General features: G+C 28.0%; 1 protein-coding gene and 1 long non-coding RNA gene across 2 annotated transcripts in view; both read left to right on the forward strand.

Moving 5' to 3' along the window:
- The first annotated feature begins 350 nt into the window (after positions 1–350).
- LOC123296716 lies at positions 351–7960 on the forward strand. Its single transcript, XR_006535192.1, has 3 exons — positions 351–364; positions 922–927; positions 7904–7960. It is a non-coding gene; the product is annotated as an uncharacterized LOC123296716 (long non-coding RNA).
- A 4906-nt stretch (positions 7961–12866) lies between these two features.
- The window catches only part of LOC123296041 (LIM/homeobox protein Lhx2-like), a 55430-nt gene continuing 40418 nt past the window's right edge, over positions 12867–27878 (forward strand). Inside the window, exon 1 of the mRNA XM_044877502.1 lies at positions 12867–13498. Coding sequence (XP_044733437.1) covers positions 12871–13498 — 628 coding nt within the window. The 5' untranslated portion in view covers positions 12867–12870. The remainder of the gene's footprint in view (positions 13499–27878) is intronic.

Raw genomic sequence — 27878 nt, forward strand, 5'->3', positions numbered from 1 at the left:
GCATCGTAGCGCCAAACGGATGAACTGATTTTGATATGTTTGGTTTTGTTTGAAAGGTAATTTAATGGAGAGTATTCTTAGTTATTTTTCAATTGCGAATTTTGTTTTAAGGAAAAAGGCGATTTAATGGATAGTGTTCTTAGATATGTTTCAAATCAAATTTTGTAAATTTAATTTGTCAATTTGTTAACACTCCTAATATTTCATTTTAATCATCAATAAGTTTTAATCTTAAGCAATAAGTACAAACCTAGACATAATGGCTCCGTCTCCCACTGTCAATTTAGTACGTTATATCCGCCTTTTTGTATTAAAATTCATTTTGAAGATCATATATATACTATCGTTTCATATAAATCAGTCAGTGGTTAAAAGATTTATCTAATTCTCGAAGAACGCAGTTAGCTTGAGATTTTATGATTACCAAAAAAACATAAATAAACGGAAATAAAACAAAAAAAATCTAACAAAATTTTAAATTTTCTTTGTAAAGAACATTGTGCTAGTCAGTCAACAAGTAGAACAACTTAATAATATTTTAATATTAGATGAAACCCGTTAAAAATCAATACATCATTTACAGCTTTTTTCAAAATGTTTACTGTAAACATTTGAATCTGAGCGCTTCCAGTGTTTATTTTTGGTTGATCATTAGTTTATTTAAATTTAATCTCCATTTTGTTAAATAAAGATTATTTTTTAAAACGTACCTACATTTTACTAAACTATTTTTTTTAAACTTACAGTTTAATAATTTCCCAACGTTTTCATCGTAATATTATTTCCCAGTTTATTTGCAAATAGAAACTTTAAAATAATTTTCAACAAAACTCGTACGAAATAGTTTTATTCCAAGGAATATTTTCAATAGTCATATCATAGTTTATTTGGCAAGAAGGAGGAAGTAGCTGGAAGTCGTAGCACCATGTAGTTCGATTAGTATGAATACGTAAAAATAGGAAAAATCTAATTTCTTAAAATAAAAGTAAAAATCATATTTTTCATAGAATTTTGAGTAATGAGCATATATGAATTTAATTTGCTAACATTAAAATTATCGCACCCTCTAATCAAAGAAATTCAGAAATAAAATTTTTTCCAATCTACCATATTAATCAAATATCGGATTCTTTGTGCCAACTTGAGTTTTTTACCTAAAAATTACTAGTTTTGGCAGGTTAACTAATTTTTAACTGGTTTCAAACAAAAAAGGAGGAGATTCTCAATTCGACTGTATTTTTTTTTAATGTTTGTTACCTCAGAACTTTCGACTGGGTCAACTTTCAACTGAAAGCTGGTGATTCTCGTGTGGTCCCATTTCAATTTGGTTCAGTCCTGAAAATGGCATCCATGAGAAAACCATATAAGTCTTAAATTTTCATTAAGTATGTGCGCGACAAATCAACGAATAACTCAATATCACGCCAACCGATTTCGATTTCGATTCTTTTTTTAGTGAGAAATTAGCTAGTGTACTTCAGATTCACTAGAAAAAAAATGAAAAAACTTTTACTTTAACAAAAAGAAAACCGACTTCAAAAACAAAACTATTCCAAAACAAATTAATATACAAATTATAATGTAGTTACAATTATTGTCATTTTTGGAGTCGGTGTCAGCCAAGTTAATGTAGCAAACTGTTCTATCACAGTTGTTTCCTTGGCTGACACCGACTACAAAAATAACAATATTTGTAACTACATTATATTATCGTTATTTTTTACTTTTTAGTGCATTTTAATTTGTTTTGGAATAGGTTTGTTTTTAAGTCGGTTTTCTTTTTGTTTTTCTTAAACTATAATTGCATTAAATTGTATATTCAATCCCATCTTAGGTCAGTTTCATATTTTTTATAATGGTATTTTATACTGTTAGAACGTCTATGTATTTCCTATCTGGTTTAATGTTTGATCTGAGTTTTCATTCTCTTTTGCCTGAGTATACGTACAGCCCCTTAGAGCATCGGATATTCAACAAAAACCATAATTATAATAAAATATCTAATATAATATGAATTCAAACACAAATTCAATGGGAAATATAAAACCTACACACACAAAATTGTAATAATTCTCAAAGTGAAAACAGCAGGAGATTTTTTGCATTTTATAAAATATATTTTAAAAATTATATACTCTACTATTTTTTTTTTAATTTTATTTAAAATAAATGTAACTGTTTTTGTTTGAACAAAAAAAAAAAAAAACTAGGTTTATTTTTAAAACGTAACACAAAGTATAACTACTGCTGGCTGAGCTGCTTCAAGCTACACATAAGTACACTAAGTACAAAAATACTTACCTATTTTGTTTTTGTTTTTTGTTTGTAAATATGTACTTGAATTGTGTTTTTACTGTGAAACACGTTAGAAGAGCATGTATACTACTGATAAAAATAATTGAACGTACCTGAAAGTATATCGTATCTCCTTTTTAACACATTTAGCTGTACTCTATCTGCCTTACAATCAAAATTTCTACAAGATCGAATTAGTACTTTAAAATATTTCATTCACCTTCTCTCGCGATGGAAAGTAACGCAATTATTTTTGTATGATAGAAATGAAAAATCACTTATTCTATTCTCACACACAAACATACTTTCCCGCACGAAAATTGAAGATAAACTTATATTCTCTCCTTCGTAATGGAACTTGCGAGCACTTACAAACGTTTAAATATCTGAAGGCAAATTCATAATTTATTCTCTTGAAAATTTATTTCTTTCAAAAAAGGGGTTATCTGGAAAGTTTTTCTTGAGTTTTGAAAATAGGTGATTTTACAGATATTGAGGTGCTCTTTTCGAATTTTAAAAATTATAATTGTTAACAAAATTGCCTGTCGGCAGAACTCAATAGATTAATAAGTTTATTGAGCCATGGCTTCTTATATAGGAAACTGTTTTATTTGCGAAAATCTACTAATTGATGGCGAGGTAGCTGAAGTTATGGAAAAAGGATAAAAACACATAAAAAAAACGCACCGCTTACTAGTTACCCCGCGAAACGCATAATAAATAGCACTTTGCGGCGACCCCGAAACTGTTGATTTTATGGAACAAATTCCCGTACATAAATTGTAGGAGGTGTATTAGTTTCTAATTAAATTTTTTATAGATATTTTCCTCGTTAAATGACTCGGAAAGGAAATATGGTAGTGGGAGCCGCAAAGATACGACGTAACAAAGTGGAAATTTGAAAAGAGCACTTCAAAATCTATAAAATTACATATTTTCAAAATTCTCGGAAAAGTTTCCAGGTTTAACTACCAAATGACTAGACTGAATAAATTTATGTGATATTTTTTCTTTTGCACTATGCATTTCGAATTTGTCTGCCGGGAAAATTTTCCATGTAAGAGATTGAGTACAAAATCTATAAAATTACATACTTTCAAAATTCTCGGAAAAGTTTCCAGGTTTAACTATCAAATGACTAGACTAAATAAATTTATGCGATATTTTTTCTTTTGCACTATGCATTTCGAATTTGTCTGCCGGAAAAATTTCTCATGTAAGAGATTGAGAACATGTTGAGTGAGAATCTGAGTTACGAATTTACGGAAAACAGAAAATTAGGTGTAAGTACCATACTGGTTTGCGCAAAAGACAAAGTTTTGAATTTTGAATACTTTGGTATTTTTTTATCAGTTTTAAGCAAAAAATTAAAAATGAAATATTTTATTTAAAGAAAAATGTGTAATTTTTTCCAATCTCTGAGGAAATTCGCTTAGTAAATGTAGCTCTTGCACTACAAATTTTCATCAGTTTACTAATCATTCTTTTATAGAGTTTTCTTTAAGAATACATCAATTATTAGAAAGGAAAACAAAGTTCAAAAAAAGATGATTTGATTCTTTGATGTAACTAAATCTCTTTTCGAAACTGTAAAGATGGCATTGCATGTCGAATAAAATGCTTCCATATACATAGTTATGAAACACAAAAACTTATTTCAGTTGGTAGAGATTTTAAAAACATGTCTGTACAATAATAATACCTATGCTAAGGTAAGCACTTCATAATAGTAAAAACTCCAAGTACTCCTGATGTATAAACAAGACACCCTGCTGTTATATAATATAACAATAATATTATATACATATTATTATTATTACTATTTATTTTATTTAAAAATGTACAAATGGGCTTTATATGACAATTGTTGTTGTTTAAATACATTTGTTAATATATTTATAAACAGTTATAGATTTATATTATTTATAAAACCACATTATTGTAGAGTTACAAGAGGGACTTTTTGTTTTGTGCACATGCATTACCATTGAAATGTTTGTATTTATTATAGTTCATTGCATTTTTGTAACAAAAAAATTTAAATATTTAAATTTACTTGGATATTGTCCATACATCCATTTTGTGAAATCAATCATTATATTTAAAAAATAATTTAAATATTATAATATGGGTTGAAATCCAGTTTTTGATTTTTGTTCAATAATTTCATGGGAAAAATATATTAGTAGCGTATTTCCAACACAAAGTTTCTAAAGATAAAAAATTCATTCATCCATGATTTAGAGAGAAATTCTAAAATTTATTCATCAAATTAAGTAGAATTACTTAAGTGCTGGTTGTTACTACCGGTCATTATTATTGCCTAGTCTTGGAAAAAGCATCCATAATAATATTGATCTAATATTCGTTTGCAACATTGACTTTTACAATACGCTTTTTTACGATAATAGTATATTTAGTTTAGTCCCAAGTTTGTAACGCTTGAAAATATTGATGCTACGAAAAAAATTTTGGTATATGTGTTCATAGAATCACCTGATTAGACGTAGTTCCCGCTTGTCTGTCCGTCTGTCCGTCTGTCCGTAAGCACGATAACTCAAAAACGAAAAGAGGTTTCAAGGAAAAAGTGAGGTCGAGTTCGTAAATGAGCAATATAGGTCAATTGGGTTTTGGATCCGTAGGGCCCATTTTGTAAACCGCTAGAGATAGAACAAAAGTTTTAGTGTAAAAAATGTTCCTTAAAAAAAAATAAACAACTTTTATTTGAAACATTTTTTTGTAAACATCACTGTTTACCCACGAGGGTGGTAATTAGGTGCAAATTTTATAATATGTATTAATATGGGAATATCAGTTATGTGTGTGTGGCTATTTCAGAGTGGATATCTTTCTTTGTTTACGTGACATCAAAAAACAAACGATTGCGTCACCAACACTGTCTATGCATGGTACTTCAACAATTAACTCAGTCAATTGTACTGTCTATGCATGGTGCTTCAACAATTAACTCAGTCAATTGTTTGTTTCACTTTTTCTTTTTAACTTATCATAGAAATACAATAATTATTTTGTGCTTTTTAGCTAAGCTAGATTAAAAAAGGCATGTTTTTAGTTTTTCAACGCATAACTTATTTTTTACTTTTTAGTTCAGCAAGCTAGGAAAGCGATTATTTTCGTTTTTATTCGTTTTTTCAACTATTATTTATTAATATTATGGAATGTTAACTGCGCTTCCACCAGAATTACATGAATTATTTTCTGTTATAAAATCGTTAATCCTGAATATCTTGATCAGGATAATCGTACAAAATTACCTAATTATTGTACTGTGTGCAAATTTTTGATTTAATCCAACGTTTTAAAATGGGTGAAAATCGCGCTAAAAAGTTCTGTTACGTAGATACATAGATATATAGATAAATACCAAGCGAATAAAAGTTTGTTAAAAGCCAGACTGTCATTTTAGATGACAAATAATGCCAAAATGGTATTTTTTGATGCATTTTAATAAACAGTGAAAATATTAATAATATAATTAAATATAAATAATTTGTTGCTAGGGAAAATAAAGAAAAATCAATAATCAAAATTCCTAAAAAGGAAAATCTGATTGATACGCCGATTCTATAGAGTACGATTATGCCTACCCTCCTTATCGATTCATTCTGGTTTATATAACTTATGCAGCAATGAAGTTTAGTAATAAAATATTTTATTTATCATCATAAGATATTTTAGTTCCAAACCTTCTGATTTCAAGTAGAATATAATAAAAGAATCGGTAATTAATATGTTACAAATATATAGAGGTTGGTTCTTAAGTAAAGGAAATAAAACAAAATCTATTATTACAAAAATAAACAATATAAACCTATATCAATTATTATGTACATAAAATCTTTTTGTATGAAATAATTCTGGGTGTTTCTAAGCATGTATCATACATGTCTTTACAATTTCAAAAAAGGTCCAGATTTAAATAATATGGTTTAATCCCAATAGAAAACCAAACTCGATGTGCATTGCACCCTTAGGCATGATGTTATATATAATAGGGTAAGACGTAGTACCTAGAATCAGTATTTACATGTTTGTGTTTTTAAGACCATAAATTAAAATATCATAATAGAAAACGTGTCTCCTTTTATTCGCTGTGTGCGTAGTCATGGTAGAGACAATAAAATCGATGCCAGGGCTTCCAGTGAAAAATAAAGGACACTGTTATGACTAATTTGCAGTTCTTTACATGTTAATGTTATAGAAAAATGTCAAATTAAAATTATTGAAACACTAATTAATTAAACTTAATGCAATAAAAATTATGAAAATAAGAAATCAAATTGCTCAAGTATTATTTTTCAAATTATTATAATTATTTATTTAAATTTGTGAGACAATACTATTAAATTTTCAATGTAAGTCATAAATGCAATCCATACTATTATATATGCATCCATACAATTCTATAATTAAAGTAGTGTATCGTTACCATGGAAACGCCTCCAAAAAAACTCACGCACGGTGCGAATTGCACTGTAATTCCTCATGACTGTTTTTTTGAAGATTCCTTGTAGTTGGCCCCGGTAAAATAACTCAAGCATAGTTTTTATATTGAAGGTACACTAGTTAACGTATTTAAAACTTTACCTTCTCAAAATTAATTGTTATGTTTAAAACTAAATTATGGTCTAAGAACTAGCTCACCATTAACCAACGATTTATGTTGAGAATAATTTACAAAACTTTTTGGCAAAAATATTATTATTTTTAATTTATTCGAAGTCTGAACAAGATTGACAATCACTATTCAGTTGTCAGTTTCAGAATTCTCAAAAAATACCTCCCATTTCAATATAAATGCTGTCTAATAAATCGTAGCCGAAAACTACAAAAAAATTCAAATAACACTTGACTCTACGTACTACTTTCTACCCTATATAGTTACATTCGTATATACATACTTTTGAAAAAGGGTTTTCTGTATAATTCACAATTTGGTTTGCGTTATAATCGCCTTATCCATACATATTTATGTGAATGCGATTTTGTTTTTAAAACCATTTACTGTTTACTAAGGAGGTTTACAATATCAAACTGTGTATTTTTCTCGGTATTTAATTTTTTATTATTTTGGTCTTCAAATATTTTACAATTCTTTTATTTTGTGGTAATGTTTATTTGTACGGGTGTGTTTGATATAACGCCCTTAAATCCACAAGAGGTTTTTATGCTTATAATATACTCTAGAAATTTTAAAGTGTAACAAAATATTTTTAAGTAATTAATTATTATTCGTTTTATTTCATACAAAAAAATAATGCAGTTTTGCATTTATAAAATCTTAATTTTATTCGTATTGTTTGTTTGATTTTGTGTTTTCAAAGAATTTATTCGGCCAGTGGGCTGATTTTCGTGACCGATTGAGGTCCACAAAAACGATCAATGGTTTTTTGGTGTATTTTTTCTGTTAAATCCGAAATTCAAGTACGTTTTTTTCGAAATATGATGCAGAAACTTTTCATAGATAATTTATAAGTTTATAAAGCTACAAATCATGCAAGGCAATGATTTTTTTTTAAAACTGTCAAACTGTTAATATTATTCACAAAAATTAACCCCTACAAAGAATGTATGGATCTGAACAAAGACTTCCCGACTAGAAATTGTCCCAGTACTTATATTGGGGCCCGCTTGGGATTTGTTGGGGCATGTCCCAATAGGTCTATCCCAATCGGGATCCGATTGGGAACCTTTTGGGATAGCCCAATGTAAAAATAGGTGATTTTATAATAGTTTTTCCCAACTGGGGCCTATTTGGTAACTTATTGGGAAAGCCCAAATTAAATTAAAATAGGTCTATCCCAATTGGGATCCAATTGGGAACCATTTGGGATAGCCCAATGTAAAAAACGGCGATTTTAAATAGTTTTTCCCAACTGGGGCCTATTTGGTAACTTATTGGGAAAGCCCAAATTAAATTAAATGATAAACACGTGGTTTAATTGTTTGAGTGGGACCTGGTTGGGAACACGTTGGGATAGCCCGATGTAAAAATTAAATAATCTTTACTCTATTTTTACCGGATTTTGAAAAATTTGACTGCTTTGAATAAAGCAAATATATATGTTCTTAATCTTAGTACAGTTAATTGATTTAAAAAATTTCCTACTTTATTAAAAACAATCATAATTTTTCAATTAATTTTTTTTGTTATTTTTTTATAGTAAGTAAATAGTTATAAATTTAGAAAAAAATAATTTCCCTAAATCAGTTTTAATGCAAAACGCTTTACTTCACTTTTAACTCTGTACTTTGAGTATTTATAAACTTTTCGTTTTTTACATAATCTATTTTTTTCTCTTAATATTATTCTGTTATTCCTATTTCCCTTCTATTTGCATCAAAAGTATCAGTTGTTCATTTTTGAATTTTCCGCGTTTTATTTATTTAAAACATTTAACCAGATGGCGCTACGAGAAGTTTTTTATTTGTCATAATAAAAACACTTGTGATTAACAAATAAAAGTGAAAAAAAAAGTGATTTTTTATAATTTTTTTTTTGGTATTTTAATTTATAAAAATTCAGCATCATACATATATCATAAATTTTTTTAAGTGCATTTACGTTTAATTGAATTTTATTATTTTGACATATGTGTAACGAACATTTTATGAGAGTAATTGAAAATGTCAATTGGAGATTGAGGTTATGTAAAATGTGAACTTGGACGTCTACGAATCAGAAGATGTCGTCAAACAACTCCGCACTAGTTTTTATTCAAGTATACAAGGTAAAAATTTCGATCACAAGTTATATTGTAATTATTAAAAAAAATAGTTCTTTCGTTAATAATTTTTTTTTAAATTATTATAGATGTCATTATTAAAAAACTAGCTTCCAGTCCCGAAAACCCACTAGACGATAAAGAAATTTTGAAGGCAATGACAGCAGTGATACAAGGTGCTCGAGATTGGGATGGCCATCGTCTTCTTCGTTTAAAAAAATGATAATTCTATTGACTGGATCTATTGTATTTTTATAAATTTATAAATAAAAAAAATTGCTTGGTAATTTCCAGTTTATTTTTAATTTGAAGCTATAGGCTACATCATGATTGTATTGATTAACAAGGGGTAAATGATTTACAATAAGGTAAATTAAGCGGGAACAGACCGGGATTATTCGATTGGGAACCCATAGGGCTTGCACATTCGGGAACCTATAGGGACTGCCCAATTGGGAACCAATTGGGATAGCCCCACCGGGCCCCAAATAAGTTTCTGCGTTACAGCCCAATTTGGGGTCCCAATTGGGCAACCAAGTTGGGTCCCAAGTGGGAGCACGTGAAAATTTCTAGTCGGGTTGTAGAGGTTTCAACTTTAAATTGATATAAAACACACACAAATGTTTTTAATATCCAGGAAATTGGCTCTATTTGAAAGGTAATTACGTGGCATTAATGCAAAAATATGATCACAGCTCAACAGTCTTTTTATTAAGACTACTTGAAATTAGTTTTTAATTTTGAAAATTTGATCTTTTCTTCTAAGTTTACGCATTAAGGTTTAAAATCAATGATATCTACAAAATTCTTATAAACTATAATATCGCCCTAATAGCTCAGTTGGTTAAAGCAAGCCAATTCCGTCCGCGGTATGCTTAGGGTTGCCCGCTGTGGCAACAAAATTTATTTAATTAATAGTTGTGATGGGCTGGTGTGGTACATGGTCTATGCACTCAGCCTCTGAAATTGAGGAGCTGATAAATGCAATTATCAGCGGAAAGGTGGTAAAACACATATGGTATAACACTGAGCTCTATAGCCCAAGTGTGTCCTTAGTGGACAGCCAATATAACCTAACCTAACCTAACCTAACCTAACCTATAAACTGTAATAGCTCATGATTTTTTATTGAAAACACTTTATTGCTTGCTTATAATCTTATAAACTTTCATACAATATTTCTTTATGATATAGAAAAAAGAGCCAGCATCACAGTTAATATCAAAGTATGATCGCCTTTACTTAAACCTAAGCCTAAGTGAAATCCTATTATACCTCAATAAATGACTATTAAAAATAAATTTTTAAATTTAAAACCAATGTAACATGTACGATATGTTTTCCTAATTAAAAATTATTACCAGAAAAAAAAATCATTAAAAACAAAAATAAATATCAAAACACCAAATGTTGTTTTACATGATCCAAGTGTTGAAATAAATATTTTTGTTAGAATTCAGCAAGTCTCCAACTACACAAAAACATTATCCATGTAAATCAGTCAACGCATTGTTAATTAGATTGCAATTAATACAGAACATTAAATAATATTTTTACGTTATATATGTTCATAACGCCATAAGTATGGTAAATTTTTATTTACCTTCTTAAAATATCACACGTATTTTAATATTCTACAAATTATAATTTTAGCAGTTTTTTTTTTGTAAAATTTGAAACCTATTCCGTAACACACATGCGATATATTTCAAGTACAAAAAACACGTTTGGTTAAAGTATATGACAACTGGTTTAGTAAAGAAATTAATTTTTTTTTTTTTTTTAATTCAATTTAACTGCTGATTTATTTTCTCAGCTACGAACGTACAAACAATTCTAAATCAAATTTTAGAGGTTCTTTAACTTTTTCTTTCATCTTATTTTACTTGTTTTATTTTCTGGACAAATCTGAAAAATGATTTAAATTTCTTGCTCATAAGTGAAAATAAATAAGTGATTATAAAAATCAATTGAATTGCTGATTTATTTTGATCAACTTCAGCGAGCTTGAAATTATCAAAGACACATCCCTTTTTTACTTAATTTTGTGCCTTCTAATTTTCGAATGGATTAAAATTTTTCGTTCCTCTTCTTTACTCTGTCTTTATCAATGCAATCTGACGTCGCACTTTCTCAAAAAAGCACACATAGCAAATTAAAATTTATTTGGTACGAAAGACACCACTGGAAGTGTACCTTTGCATCAAAAAAAGTAAAATAGTCTAAAATTTTCGAGGAAATACACTTAAACAAACAATATTTAAAAAAAAAATCACTTTCCTTCACAAGTTACAATATTAGGCCAAACATAAGTGAGCTGTAAGTGCCTGTGTAGATTTATTATCTAGAATCAACTAATTAGAATTCCAAATTTACAAAATTTTGATCGAAATCAATTGCTTAAAATGAGTGAACTGTCTTTTGAAATTGATTGAAAATTTGGTGTAAGTGAAATAATCTCTTAAACTTCATACACTTTATACGTCGAATACAACATTAAAAGATAAATTTTTTGACAGTCAAAAATAGGCCGACCCACAATTCATTTTTCTGAATACATATTTTTATAAATATGTATGTTGTCTTCACTTTCGACGGTAGTCTCTGTTGATGGAGACATTACTGTTGACTTGTTGATTTTTATGTCTAATGAACCTCATTAGCGATTTAAAAGAGATAACGTTAAATTTGAAACTTTTTTTTTTTTTTTGTTCATATGCTAACGATACAACCAATAGTTTTCTGTATTATGATCTTTATTATTATTAAAATTCTGGTGGTCTGTTTCTATTCATATTTTTTTACTTTATGTGTCTACCTAAGTCGAGACTTCTTTTTCTCTATGCTGTAAATTAAAAAATATTTATTTTTGTAACAAACGAAAGCAACGGTATATACAGTCAGTTAATTATTATTTTGGATTATTCGACAAAGTAAACGGTTTTGTTTATTTAATATTTTATTTGTTAACATGGATATGTTAAAAGATTTTTTTTTTTTTTTACTTCAAATGGGTAATTTAAGATACCTAATTTAGAATTTATATTTAATTAGGCTCAGGGAAATTGTGTTTTTTTAGTTTTATATGATACTGTAGTTTCATTTAGTAGTGACGATTGATATTTTTAAAAGATTGGTGTTTTGAGGGGTAAATATTGCAATTTTAAACCTTTCATATTTTATTCAAAAAAAATTTCCGTATAAACTTTTCGGACGTGTCGGAACTGTTTACTGTAAGAACAGTTAAGTAATTTAAGATTCATACTTCGAATTGGGCAAGGTACTTCAATATTTAGTCTAACACAATGCGCGCTTCTATATTTTTATGAATATCAGAAAATTACATAGTAAGAAAAAAAACTAAAGAATCATCCTAATTAGCCAAGGATTTAAAAATAAATAAAAAATCTGGGTCTCGTTTTGCGCTTGATTCTCATTGTTCGATTTACAGGTACAGAGCCAGTAGATGAGTAGACTACTTCAAACTAAACTTCTCCTTTTTTATTAGGATTTAGAAAAGAAGAAAAGGACTGTCTTATATTGCTGCAATAAATTTTAGAGTACAAAAGCAATAGCCCCATTTTTTTCGGCATTTCGCTAATTATTGGTGGCTGATGATCGCTATAGATTGTTTTAATATCCAAGATCTAACATAATCTGTTAAGGGTAGATTCATGACCACCTATAATTTGAACTTAAAATTCTTTGTTATTGAGTTGGGTTTAGTTGAATTCGGTAGTCCCAAAAAAATTTACTCATTCAAGATTCAAATTAATATGATTAGTAAACATTCTTTAATATGTTTTTGTTTTGTTTCAGATTATTTGGGATGAAACGTTGTGCTCGTTGTCAAGCATCAATATTATCCACAGAACTAGTAATGCGGGCGCGTGATTTGGTCTTCCATGTACATTGTTTCACATGTGAAATATGTAATGCACCATTAACAAAAGGTGATCATTTTGGTATGCGTGATGCGGCTGTTTTATGTCGACTACATTATGAAATGTCATCCCATCATGAATCTTCATCACCTGGTGGAATAGTATCACAAATTCGAGGAGGTGGACTACTACCACCATCATCGTCTGGAGGACCAATCGGTGGATGCCAACCACACGGTGTTTTAATTCCAGGGCAATCACCGTCCTCTGTAATACATCCAAATACAGTTCCACCTCCCCCAGGAAGTGGTGGTTTACATCATTATCCACCATCATTTCCATCACCTAGTGATTTTCATCATAATATGTCACCTGGTGGAGGAAGTAGTGTACACCATCCGCATATTTCACCAAGTCCACAGTTAACATCACAACCACCTCCACCCGGGTCAATGGGTGATACAAATAAAGTTCCTTCATTTTATAATGGTGCACCTACAAGTACACCACGGCAAAAAGGTCGACCACGAAAACGGAAACCTAAGGATATAGAATCAATGACTGCTAATTTAGGTGAGTTAGTTGTGTATTTTTTTAGATAAGGTTATTCGATTTATAATTTTAATTCAGTATAATTTTATCTGACTGACCAGGTTCTATTTTGACTACTCATCTTTACAAAGATAAAAATGAGAACTTAATGTTGAAACTTCTACAGGAGTTATTTGTTGCATTCAGCCACAATTTTAGTTGAGGCTCTTTCAAGCTTAAATTTTAGACATTCGTTTAGGAAACATTTATACAGGAAGATAATTGAACAATAATGCCAAAAATCAGTTTGTTTGGTTCTCAAAAAGACATCATGTTTTGTATTTTATATTCGATTGTCTGCTTTTATTTGATTATTACGGATTTTCATCAATTTTAAACCTGTGAAAAACATTTAACGTTCTGAAAGAGAACTTTATAGGTTTATTAAACACATTCAAGAATTTTTATCTGAATGCAATTAAAAATACGGCACCCCCGTTTTTTTACGGAACCACCTGTACATTTTATATTCTTCTTCATTTAAATAAAAAATAAACATAAAAAAAATTATTTTTTTCAGTTTAAAATTATTTCATTCTTTCTGTGATCAACGAATATGAAATTAAGATCCATCAAATTTGATTGATATGGTAACTCAAATTTGAATTTATCTTTTCTACACCTTAAAACAAAAGTTTTTTTACCCATTATAATCTTATCCACTTCATAAATAAAAGTGAAAATATTGATCAAATAAAAATTATTCAAGCATTCAACCAAAAACAATATGCTTTTTTTTGCGCTCATAAAATCAACATTTGTTTTTTTAAACTTTAATTTAAAAATGAATGAAATAAATATAAAAAAAAGTATTTATAATTGTAGGTGTATATAGTAAATGTGTTATGGGAACCGCGCGTGTCTCACCTGATGCCTTTGTGGTCAAAATATATATAGGTATATTGTGGTAAATTGAAAAACTATTACCGGGATGTTGATCATTACGTGTTGACTACACAGTTGGGTGCACACCACGTGATCAACTCATCACACAAAAGAGATCACACCACCCGCAATCTTATTTACTTATTTATTCATCCGGTTTGTTTATTTAGATCTACATTTTTTTTTAATCGAAATTATAAAAATTCAAGCATAAATGAAATTCTCACGATTGAGTTTTATAGTTTAAAAAAAAACTATTATCTCTTCCTTAAAGGTTCTTCCATCATTTATAGAAAATTATCTTTACTAAAATAATGTGTTTTGTCAAAGTATATTCCTTTCAGAAAATGCAAAATACACGCCACAGAAACGTTTATCTTTATTTGAACACTGGTTTTAAACCCACAAAAAAATTTAACGAGTTAAAAATTTTTTCATTATAACATTTTTTCAAATACTTTTGGAGGAACTGCAACTTAAAAAATCATTCATGGCCTAATTTAAGTTAAAGTCATCTACAGAAAAATCCCTTACTTAAAATTTGTTAAGAGTAATGAAGACCATTCATCTGTATTAACGACTTAATACAGATCTTAAACTTTAAGAATTTTAAAATGGGCATAACATCTGACCTTAAAATATAATATTTGAATATAGCGCGTTTTTAAGTAAAAAAATTAAAATGAATATATCTAAAATATAAGAAAAATCTGGCTAAGTCTTGGGAGAATGCTGGAAACAAAAGGCTTGGCAAACTGTTAATATACTAGCCTCTATCGTTAAGTATGGCATTTTTGTCATTTACGTCGGATCAGAATCGAAGTCACAAAAAAGATAGCGATTCTAGTTCGTTATTCGTTTATAATAGCAATATAAAGTGTCAACTATATAATATATATGTTAAAATTATTTAAAATTATACTAAACGCAAAGTTGGGTCGATCAATATAATACTCTTTCGCGTAGATATTTTGTAAATTGTTTACAATCAATCGGATCGCTCCATTCGGACTACATAAAAAAAATTTCTTCGAAATTGACGTTGTGCCGAGAAATAAAAAAGAAATTGTGAAATTGACGGAAAAACATCGATGTTGTGGTTTTTATGAGGCATATCTCTGGTTCCAATTCATAAGGTTTCTCCCGCAAAAATCTCGTTCTGTCAAAGCCAGGACATTTTCATAGTTTTTGGAAAAACCAGGGCACCTGAGCTGACGATGCAGGAATATAATTTATGGTACTCCTAAGAGTTCCTGAGAGATAGGAATGTCGTTTTTAACAATAATTTCAAAATATGCATGCACAATGTTGACTATGATAACTGTAGTTATTATTATTACTCTCAATAATTTGATTAATTGTCGACCTTGCATGAAATACGTAGATATAACAAACTAAAATATATATTTTATATCAAATATATACAAGCATATATATAATAAAATAATATATAATACCTATATAGACAGGTATAAATAATAGTAAAGTATTATAGACAATAAGAGATAACATGTCTGTCTGTCTGTTGTATATCTATCAAATGACATTATTATTAAAACATAAACATGACATGTTTGATTGTAACTATCTTGTTTTTTTTTTTTCAAAAGTCAGTTCTCACGATTCTTGTTATTGATAATACCTAGAGAGTTTTTAAAGTTAAGGCTATAAGTATTAGGTTATATTTATATATATAGGTAAAAATACGTAGAGCAAAACAAACTCTGAGTCCACAAGCATTTGTATTAGTAAAGATAGGTTTTGTGATCTAGTCAGTCGCCCACATATTAATACCGCCTCAAGGGGCGGCCAGCAAGCAAGGTATAAGCAAGCAGCCAGCAACTTATATTCACAAATATACATATTGTGAAGTATATACTTTGAAATTAAGTAATGACAACTTTACAATGTTTTATTATAACTTTACTTTTGGCATTTGTGTGGTTTTTTTATTTTTATTTGTTTAGTTATTGTATGAATGAAATTATAGTTCATTTCTTATAAATTGAATCTTAAATTAATTCAAAATACATATACCCAGTTCATACTACAATTTTCTGATTAGTTTTCAAACTAGAAATAGAACAAAAAATATATTTAAATCTAATAGAGGAGCTGAATCTTTCCTCGTGCATTATAAATACTGGGCATTATTTCAAATAGTGGATTCATGCTTCTTAAAAAGTACTCCTTTTTACTTTTGGCGTATTTTGGCCTCGTATTATAATTTATTTACTGATCTCAAAAGAAGAGAGAAATCTTTCATCGTGAAATAAACATCTTTTATAGGGCTTTTCATTTACTTAACGATTCTTTTTTTGTTTCGGACTGTTTTCAATCAAGTAAAGACATATCTAATAATATAATATATATTTAATTTTCTTAGGTTGAATAGTTTTTTGATAACTGTCCGAAACAAAAGCAAATCGATGAAAAGGTCTCTTGTGTAGCTTTTGTAATTTGTTTTTCAATAAACGGAAACTTAATTGGCTTCCATGGTGATCGGAGTCAAGATTTTACATTTATTAACAATGGCTTTACCCGCGTTTTCTCCTTAAATAACTGGCAAAGATAATTAAAAAGTAAATAAAATGATATGAAACAAACAGAGTGAAGGAGATACAATTTATGGACATCTGTTCAACCATTTCATTATTATTTTATATACATTTAATAGTTTTTACGTGAAAGCGTAACAAACAAACAAGAAAACATCCTTACTTGCTTATTTATAATAAAAATGCAAGGGATTTCCGTACTGAGTCCATAGAACTATTTAAAATTGTGTTGGCGCAGGGAAATTAATTTTAATAATAAGACATGTATTTAAAGAATATTCCATTAGTATTGAGTAATATGCGATAAAGTTTAGCCTTAAAATTAAAGTTTTGATTGAGTTCTCTGATCATGGAAATATAGTTTTCAATAATATTCCCACAAAGTATTTATCTATGAATAAAAAAAAATTGATATATCGCGGTTGAACTGTAATAATTTTGTTTTTTAACATATAGGTTTAATATAAATATCTAAAGAGTAGATAAAATGTAATGTGATATCAAATAATTCGATCATTTACAACATCGAGTACAATGTCAAAATCGATTAAAATCAACATTTCACGTTTGATTAAATACTTAAATCACATGTACAAACTTATATACCTTTACTATTAACTTATGCAAAGCATTCAATGCTGCATATATGAATAAACATATCTGTTCACTTGTGTTCGCCGGACGACACTAATATGTACGTTGAATACTTTGTTTTATTCTAGTTGTTTTATTGTTGATACATATACGTGTATGTACAGAATGTGTAAGTAATTGTTATTTGATCCGTGAATTTTCAACACTTTTTTTGAAATTCTTAGAACAGTTTATTCGTTGTGTGCGTAGTCATGGTTGGGACAATAAATCGATGAAATCGCTTCGATCGATAAAATCGATGCCAGCGCTTCCAGTGAAAAATTTAGGCGATAAAGGAGGCAGTTATGACTAATTTGGAATTCTTTACATGTTAAAGTTATAAAAATGTCAAATTAAAATTATTGAAAAACACTAATTAATTAAACTTAATGCATTAAAAATTGTGAAAATTAGAAATCAAATTGCACAAATCTTATTTTTCAAATCTAAATTATCATAATTATTTATTTAAATTTGTGAGACAATAATATTAAATTTTCAATGTAAGTCATAAATGCAATCCATACAATTTTATATGCATCCAAACAATTCTATTATTAAAGTAGGGTATCGTTACTATGAAAACGCCTCAAATAAAACTCACACACGGTGCGAATATTACCATGAATTCACTTAGCTTTCTAGCTGAAGGGAGCTTGTCTTATCGATATTCACTCTGAAATTAAGCGCACGATCAAATTGGATTCAAAGAATTGTTTTAGTTTAACTTTCTATGTACACATATGATATTACTACAATATCCATTATAATCGAATATAATTTTCGAGTATATGTACTAAAAAATGTAATATTATACAAATGTCAAATGTTAAAATAAGAACAAAAATACACAATGAAAGATTGTACATTAATATTGGTATATATAAGATATCGAAAACGAATCACGTTTGTCATTTTTTATGATTCACTATTCTATATAAAAAAGATGACATTTTGACATTTTCTTCTTTTAAAAGATATAATTTATTTATTTATTTATTCTTTCGTATATGAATTTCCTCTTTCATCATCTGTCTTTATTAGTTTGTGTGTATGTACGTATAATCGATAATCAACACTATTGATTTCAACATATTAATAATATTATTTAAAACGAAATTGGAATCGATTAAGTGGTCGAATACAAAAGGAACCAATGATGCTTAGTTACAGCTTTTTTTTAAAAAGTATTATATCATAATATTAATAAAATATCAAGCCTTGTAGGTTAAGCATAATTTCTATGACATCATGAGAAAAAGTGCCTGGAGTGGTTGTGTTTAATCAAGTCCAAAAATAAAATTTGTTTAACGCAACATATTTGTCACCAATAAACACACAAAAAGAATTTCGTTTCACAGGATTTATTGACTCCAAAAGAGAAATAAATGAAAAAAATTTAAAATTAGTCTAATTTTGTTCCAGAATTTGTAAAATTTTGGTCACTATTTAACTGCTCATCATCTGAAATGAATCCTTTTGTACCATATTTCGGAGTTACAAAATAGAGTATAAAAAATACTTCAGTTATTAATTCTGAAGTAATTGTTATATAGAATATAGGTACGGAACGCTACAATTCGATCACCTTTAGTAAAACTGTCCAAGCGTATACAGTTCGATGATCAATCATTTCATTGAAACAAAAAAACATGTCCCAGATTTAAAACAAAAATAAAATACTGTACTTCTTACAATGTGAGTTCCATATAAAATTGTCACTTAATTTATGTACTTAACTGATAATAACATGGTACATTCAATTGTAAATGTAGTGAGTAACACCACTTATACAACCTTCAAGACGGGATTGAGATATGAATTGACTAGCATTCGGCATATCTTTGTATATATAAAATTTAAATTCCCATCATAAAAGCTCAAAATTTTTTTTTCTTTAAATAAAACTGGTTAAATTGGTTGTTTTCAACCCTTTTCTTAGAATGGAATCAAACGTCAATAGTGTTACAATAAAAATTTGTAGGTATATAAAAAAAAAAGTTTTTGAATTTAAAACTAGCGCCATATATAATAAAAAACCTTCGTCACACAGGTGCTGCATAAACTAAGTAAATTTAATTTTAAGGATATTCAAAAATAAAATCGTTACCTAACCTCTAGAACGTTATTGTGTATAAAATAACAAACTACTTTTATTTAAAACATTGGTCTGCAAAGTTAATAATTTCAGCTGAAGTCGAATGCAATGCTGTTTTTTAATTTTCGTCGAATTTATTAATTTGACGGTACTCGACAAAAATTGTTTACTATTTTGTGAAGAATAATATCCTAGTATCAATTTGTTTCAATCTCTTAGTAGTGCGACCAAGAGCTTTTTAGACCCTTCGGCCATATTTTCAAACAATTTATTTTTGGCATCAGTAACCAAGTCGGTAATATCGGTGGGCATTTAAAGAAATTTTTGCAAAGTTCCATCGTCGGTACAGTTTCAACAGTTCATTTTTGTTTAAAAGGAAATTCACTGAAAAAAGAGGTTCATATCCTACCAATAATTTTTTATAAAATCTTTTTTTTTTCTTTATATCATCTATTATGTAATTTATTATATTTTTCATTATATACTTTTTTTTCAATATTTGTCGGCATAATCCATTTTGAAAGCTTGGATATAACTCCTAATAAATATAATGATTTTATTATCCATATGTAGTCGTAATTTTTTTTTGTTTATTTTATACAACAAGTATAACAACATGGAATATATAAAATGAATAAGATATATAAAATATAGTGTATAAAATATTTTATATCCTTGTTTGTTAATATAAATATTTGTTTGTTATTAAATGTTCAAGAGATGTTTTTTGTTGTTATTTTTATATAATATAAAGAGATTCATCCTTGTTGAGATTTTTATTATCCTGTTGAATAGTGTTGGGTTTATAGTCAAGTGTTATAAAAATATAGAACGCGTGGCCCTCTTATGTGTATTTTGTTTATTCTCTTGTTTGAGAAACAGAGCGTCCTAAATAAATCTTTATTGTGTGAAGAGATCCTACTACCCTTAAAAAAGTGGTGTGATTATAATACAACTTACCAAATTTTGATATATAATTGAATATTTAAAAAATAAGTTCGAATTCAGAAGGCCTAATTTATTATACGCCTATGAAAATGTGTTTTAATTATATAAAAAGTCAACCAAAGCCAAGAGTAAAAACTAGCCGGCAACAACTAATACAAAAAAAGAAATTTTAAAGGAAGAAATTTGTATTGGCAAAGCTGTTAGGGGTTTTATAAGAAAGTATTATCTATTGATTAATACTCATATCCTAAGAGATCGAAAATTTAATAATTTCATTATATATTTATTATAAATGATTAGTATTGTTATATTCGGTTTTCAATTTAGGATAAAGGACTGAAGCTACTGTATCGGTATCGAAAATTTCCGGGTCACAGTTATTGTAGTTATACTTGCGTTTTTCCTGCACGCAGAGTAATATATATAATTTTCCCACTCATACAAAGACTGTTTTACTAAAAGCCACCTCTTCACTTTTCGTTATTATTTGATCTTCTTAAAACTTCAAAACTAAGTTCGGTGTAAATATATGATATTTTTGACCTATCTAGCGAAATCTTTATTGAGGACGCACAATGGTTGATGCATGAGATAACATAAACAAAAATAGACACTTATGAGATACATCATCTTTCGATTGTTAATTTTATTGTAGACACCAAAAAAAAAAAAATTAAAATGTTTATGATAGACCAAAAAAATTACGTTTGAAATAAAGGTAAAAAAAAAGGAAAAAAGGCAATAAAAAATTTGTTTATTAGTGCCCTAAACATAATATTTTTGTTGTTGATGAAGATGAGAGTAATTCACACCAAAAGTTAATCGATTTATTTCTTTATTATTTTATTAGAGATGAATATATTCTCAAGTTTTTTTCTGATTATTTATTATTAAATATCTTAATTATTTTTACAAAGGATAATTTATTTTGAAAAAAAAAATTACTTTATTATATCGAAAGATTTTCGATTATATCATTTTCCTTGAATTAAAAATGTTTTAAGATATAATAAATGTGGTATAATTAAATCATCTACCTATTTTTTGTCTATGAGAACAAATATTTTGAGTACAGGGGTGTAAAAATTTAATGACGCGTTATTCAAAATATGATAAAATCTTTTTGTCAATAATTTATTTGCTTTTTACCCAATTCTAATTAATTTATCGACCCGAAAACAAGAATAAACATAGTTCTAGACATAAATTCATACATAGCGAGTTAAATAAAAGTTTGTTATAAAATAAAGAGCTTCTGTACAAATAAGTAACTAATAATTATTTTTGTTTTTAACCCATTTTATAAAAGCGTGTTTTTAAGTATTATTTATTTTTTATCTCTTCAATAAAGATAAGTAAAGTACTTTTTATTTTAAGAGAACATCTTAAAAAATGTATTAGTAGCCTTAAATGTAGCGCAACGTCTATCAAGCTAGCAAAGATAATTGTTACTCATACACAACTAGTTAAACGGAGAGTGTTTTTAGAAAATTTTAATACTTACTATTAAAAGATGTTAAAGTTAGTATGTTTCTGCCTATTTTCGGATAAATTGAAACATTTATCAAAATAGCTAATATTGTGGCTGAACCAGTTTGTCTAATTACGGTTTCAAGTGACTATATACTGACACATCAATTATAATGATGTTTTTTCAAGTGTGTAACAAAACTACATAGTGGCAAAAAGGTCAGAAATTCGAAAAGCTGTTGCTAAGATCATGTTTAAAAACTTTTTAATCTACGAAATATTCGCGTAAAATTGATCAATATCGATTGAAGGCGTTTATTCACCTACACAAATGGCAAACAAATGTAAAAGACAAACTTTTCTTATAATCCAAAGACCAGATTGTTCGAATATCTACAAATTGCAATTTTTAAATTGTCGCAAATTCTGTCCTACATATTTGACTATCATCTTCAACAAATATTCAATTTTAAGCATGTGATGCAAATAAAGTTTTTCGGTTTTACTGAAAATCCCTGGCTATAAAAATTAAGACTTAAACAACCTCATAAATCTTGAACCTTTGGAAAATGACTGAACCAACTTTACCCCGACTCTAGATTAGTTCTTATAATTTGTAGCACCTGGCTGTTTTTGACCTCCGAACTAAAAAAAAAGGGTTTTATAAGTTTGGCCGCTATGTGTGTGTGTCAATATGTGTGTGTGTCTGTCTGTGGCATCGTCGTGCCTAAACGGATGAACCGGATTTGATTTTTTTGGTTTTGTTTGAAAGGTAATTTAATAGAAAGTGTTCATAGCTATTCACATGCGAGTTTAGGGTTCCATACTCGAAAAAATTAGAAAATTTAGCGATGATTTTCAAAATTGGTGCAGAATAGAAAAAGCTTTAAGGAAAACGGTAATTTTATGAAGAGTATTCTTAGATATGTTTGAAGTGAGAGTTAAGGGTTCTGTACTAAAAAATTTTCGGGGTTTTTTAAATATCGTAAATTTTCCTTGTTAAGTTTTGTAAATGAACTTCATTCACTTGCATATAATTCTCTTAAAGATTTACCTTGCATGTCTGTGATAGCTCTGTATTCCTATGTAATACCAACTAATAATAATTCTATGAATGAAATAACAATTTTATAAATTCAGTAGTTATTACAAACTGATATACAAAATATCTACATTATAACACTAGTAGATACTTTTTATATAAAATTGTATGGTAAAGAAGAGTCGCTTCTTTATGCCTACGAAGAATCTATTAAAAAAAAACGAATGAACGAACAAAGTGTTGATCACTGAGAAGAAATAAGGGATTGGTGATGATGTATAGTTTTAAAAATAAGTGTTGTATGCTGTTTATTTATATATTATTTTTTCAATAATAAAGATAAACAAAGTCGCCACTGAATGGAATATATTTGTCTTTGTTTTATCTATGTACATTTAGATAAAGTTTTTATTTTATTTTTCATATACATAATATATATACAGTGTGTACAAGAAATCCCCAGTTCTAACAGCTCGGGGAATCCGAGACAATTGGATGAACTGAAATTTGTTGGGAGTTATGAAACAAAATTTGGTGAAAATTTTTATTCCACATTTGCCCTTTTCATTATCTTTAATAATTATAAAAACATCTTAAACCTGAATCATCTATATTCTAAGAAGCATGTACCGTCAACTAGTAAGTCGATAAATAACTATTTATTATATTTGCGATATTATATTTGAATATTAAAAATTTATTTTTCAAAGAATGGTATCACAGACCACTGCAGGTCAAATAAAAGTCGACACTGACGGAAGAAATCTTGTTGAAACTACAGATACTAGAAATAATATTTTTTTAAACTACATATGATTTTCAACTATCATTCCTTGCGCTTCCACCAAAAGCTGATTATATTCCATAATTTAACCATCAACCATTTAAATAAATCGAAACAAAGAAAAAAATTCAAGCCTGGGTAATAGTTATTCGATCTAGGGCGTAGCAACTTCATAATGTTCTTTGCTTTTTTTTATAATTTTTTGAGACTTATTGTCAGCTCTGTTAAATTACTTTTCATTTAAGGGAAAAAAACATCATGAAAGCTGTTGTAATTAATTTATGTTAATATTGTGAAATTCTGAAAAATGAAAATATTTATCTAGTTAGAAGAAAATGATAACAAACAAATAACAAACTAAAGTAAGTCAGAAATTCCAAAAAATATGCATTTTTGTCAATTTATGTTCACAAAATACAGAAAAAAAAACGTGTTGAAATTTGTGGATTTTTTCAAGTCAATTCTTTTTACTATTTTATCGTAAAACTGGTTGCCTTGAACTTATATACTATTGAATATTAGGTAATTCTGAAAAATTGTAGTAAAAATTAAACTTGTCAATAATTTATAAAAGTTATTTTTAATATTTCCCTGTTCAGTAGTGTATGTTAGTTTTATGAAGAATGGAAAGGATGTTTTAAGCCTATCAGAATTGCAACCATAAAAGAAATTCTAAAGTTCTATTTATCCGTGAGTGTGCTTACAATTTAAAATGACTTTTCCAGTTAGGTATAGAAAAAAATGTACACTTCAGTTTAAATAAACCAGAAATAAATCTAAAATAAAATAAAATTTGTTAAAACAAATCAAATATTTTCGATCAGTTAAATAATTTTTAATTATTTGAATGTGTATTAAAACATTCTGTATGGCTAAATCGACATATAATTTAGCAATATACTATAATATAAATATACCATTTGAATACAACCCACATATTTCATAACAAGCCAATATATCTCCTGACAAAAAACAATTTATATAGCAAACCTTTATAAAACCAAACGATATATATATTGTACAATACATTTATTTACCTGTTTACGAACAACGATGACAAACTTGAAATTGATTTTATGTTCATAGTACTACAAAAAACTGCAGGTGATATAAATTATCTAAGAATATTTATTGTTTCTTTTAAATCATGAAAAATATAATAAATTATTATGTCTTGAAGTAAAAACTCTAATAATAAAATGTAGGTATCAGGATACTTATATTTATTTATATAAATTAGCAAATATATTTTATTTTTTATTGTGCAAAAAAAAAAAATTATTTGAAATTTATTTACACCGGAAATTTAAGTATTCCTTTTTTATTTTCATGTCCTCTTTGTCTAACATAAATTTTAATGTTAATCAAGTCTATAGTATCATTAACGTTAATTTAACAATTTACTTGTGGTATCACAAAAGAAAATGTCTAAGAATTAAACACATCATAGCCCAGACTCTCTTGAAAATTATCAATTTTGGCACGATTGTGGAGCAAGGAACCGATTTCACTGCTAAAGGTAGATTTTAATGCATACAGTTTCTAAAGTTTGATGGGGAAATCTTAAAAGGATGAATTTGACTAACATTTGTTTGGTGATGAAGTTAATTATACTTTTATTATGAAAGGAAATTATCAAAATATGATATCAACATAATGCCGGTTTTGCATTAAACGGACAGTTGTTGCTGACAGTTCATGCTGTATTTATGTTTTCTAAAACCTGAAAAACAAAAACAACACTGAAACTGTACTGGCCATTACATTGAAAGCCTTCAAAAAGTATGTAAAAATTTCAGTTTTGCTTTATTCAAGCGACGAGTTTGTGTTTTGTTTTCGTTTGTCCGCTTAGTGGAAAAAAAAAGTAATTCAAATATGCACTTCACCAACCGCTTCCAACGAAAATTAAAAACAAAACGATAGGTGTCGGGGGACACCTGATACGGACTGTGTTATTTTCCCTACTATGTACGAATTTTTAATTTCAATTTTTAAAAAAATTAAAAGAATCTATTGACGTGGATCGGTTTTGACGTGATGACCTTTTGTATAAGGAGTGATTTGTAAGAAAGTTGCACCTTTGCGGCCAGATCACGGCTACTTAATATTAATATTTCAAAACAGTAAACTATAAAAAAGTGTCGGATAGGTACTGGATACTTTATTTTTATCTAGCCCCCATCGATCGAGCACGGTTAAGGAGCTTAGTAAAGCTGTTAATCTTCAACCTTGGGCCTGATATCGATCCATACGTTTTTCAGCTACGTTGTTATAAATAAATTTAACCTTTCTGTGCTGTTGATTATATCGATCAATCAATAGTTTCTAATCGCTGACACCATTAAAGCAGTAATGAATAAGACCGAAAAAACCGTCATGTAGAATATCTTTAAAAAATCATAATTTCTTTAAATATATATTCGATTTTTTTTACTTTATCCTCAGAAACACCCGGTATACACTAAATATAATGTATACCACTTAATTTGTCAAATATTATTGTGAGAATGATAAAATTGATATATCTATTGGACAAAACATAACAAAAAAATAAAAACAACTAGAAATGATATTTTTTTAAGTATTGGTAGTTTTATTAGCTGATATATTTATTTTAGTCGGTAGATAAGGATTTTAAAATTTAACCGACAACCGATTCATTCATTTGATGACTCTTTCTAATAAACATTCTAATATTAACAATATTGGATAGTTTAAAAAAAAAAATTAGTAACCAAGTGGGCAGGCAATACAGAAAAATGATAAAGTAGATTCAGTTATAAGTTTTGCTTCTGATGGATTTGAATATTTAATTCTAATGAATAATTTGATTAAATTTTGACGAATAAAATATTTTTAATAACTGGCTACAAACATGTCAAAACATTGAACCTTTTACGCCGGATGTTAAAAACACTACATTTGCACTTTTACTGTCGAACCGGTATGATTGCAGTTGAGATGTTTTTCCAATATTATTTTTAATGAATTATCGACAAAGCTTCTTTATTAAGGCAAAATCAAATGGGAAAAGTTTTGAGTTTTGAACCACATTTCACTTCAAACTAACTTATGAACAGGTAAAATTTATAAATACGCTTTGTCATGTAGATACCTCCCATCAACATCACAACGTTCGGTTTACAAGATGCTGCTATTGAAGTTTTTGATGGTACAATTAATTTTTTGTATCCTATGTCAAAAGGTTTCCTATTAACCCTAACTCAAAAACGATATTGATGCTGCTACTGAACTGGAAGCGATTAACCTAGAAAATCTCATAAGATTTTCAATAATTAAATCGGAATTCTCTGAAAGAGAAACCACATTTGTGAGAGAATTACGTGTTCACAGAAACGTCCCAAATACATTCAGTTGGAGCGATTAAGGTATTTTAGGGTGCGGTTTAGTAAAATAGTCTCCCATAAACCGTTACGGAATCCTTGCTAAACTATTTAATAATATATCTATACATATTTCTTTAAAAAAGATACCTCACCACAAACTGATACACTAACACAGGTAATAATAATAATAATAATCGTTCTTTGTTTTAAATGACATATTCTCACGGTCCAGCGACTTCTTACTTATGCTGCAGATACAATAGCATTAGTGCAGTTACGTGTGTACCGTCCATGTGTTCATTACATGTGTTCATTATTAGTTAGTTGAACTGAATCATTGTGAATTAACAAGCGCTACAGCGTTCTTACTAAAAACAAATAAAAACCGAAAGGTGAAGAAAAAAAATATATTAAACACAATATTTAAAGAAAAAAAAAAAAAATATATATATATATATATATATATATATATATATATATATATATATATATATATATATATATATATATATATGGTCGAATACTTTTTCAATTCTAAACTATTTTTGTAACCTTTTCTTAGCAGTATACCTTTGTCTTTAATTGATCTCCATTTTA

Source organism: Chrysoperla carnea, chromosome 3 (genome assembly GCF_905475395.1).
Source record: "Chrysoperla carnea chromosome 3, inChrCarn1.1, whole genome shotgun sequence".
Taxonomy (NCBI): Eukaryota; Metazoa; Arthropoda; class Insecta; order Neuroptera; family Chrysopidae; genus Chrysoperla; species Chrysoperla carnea.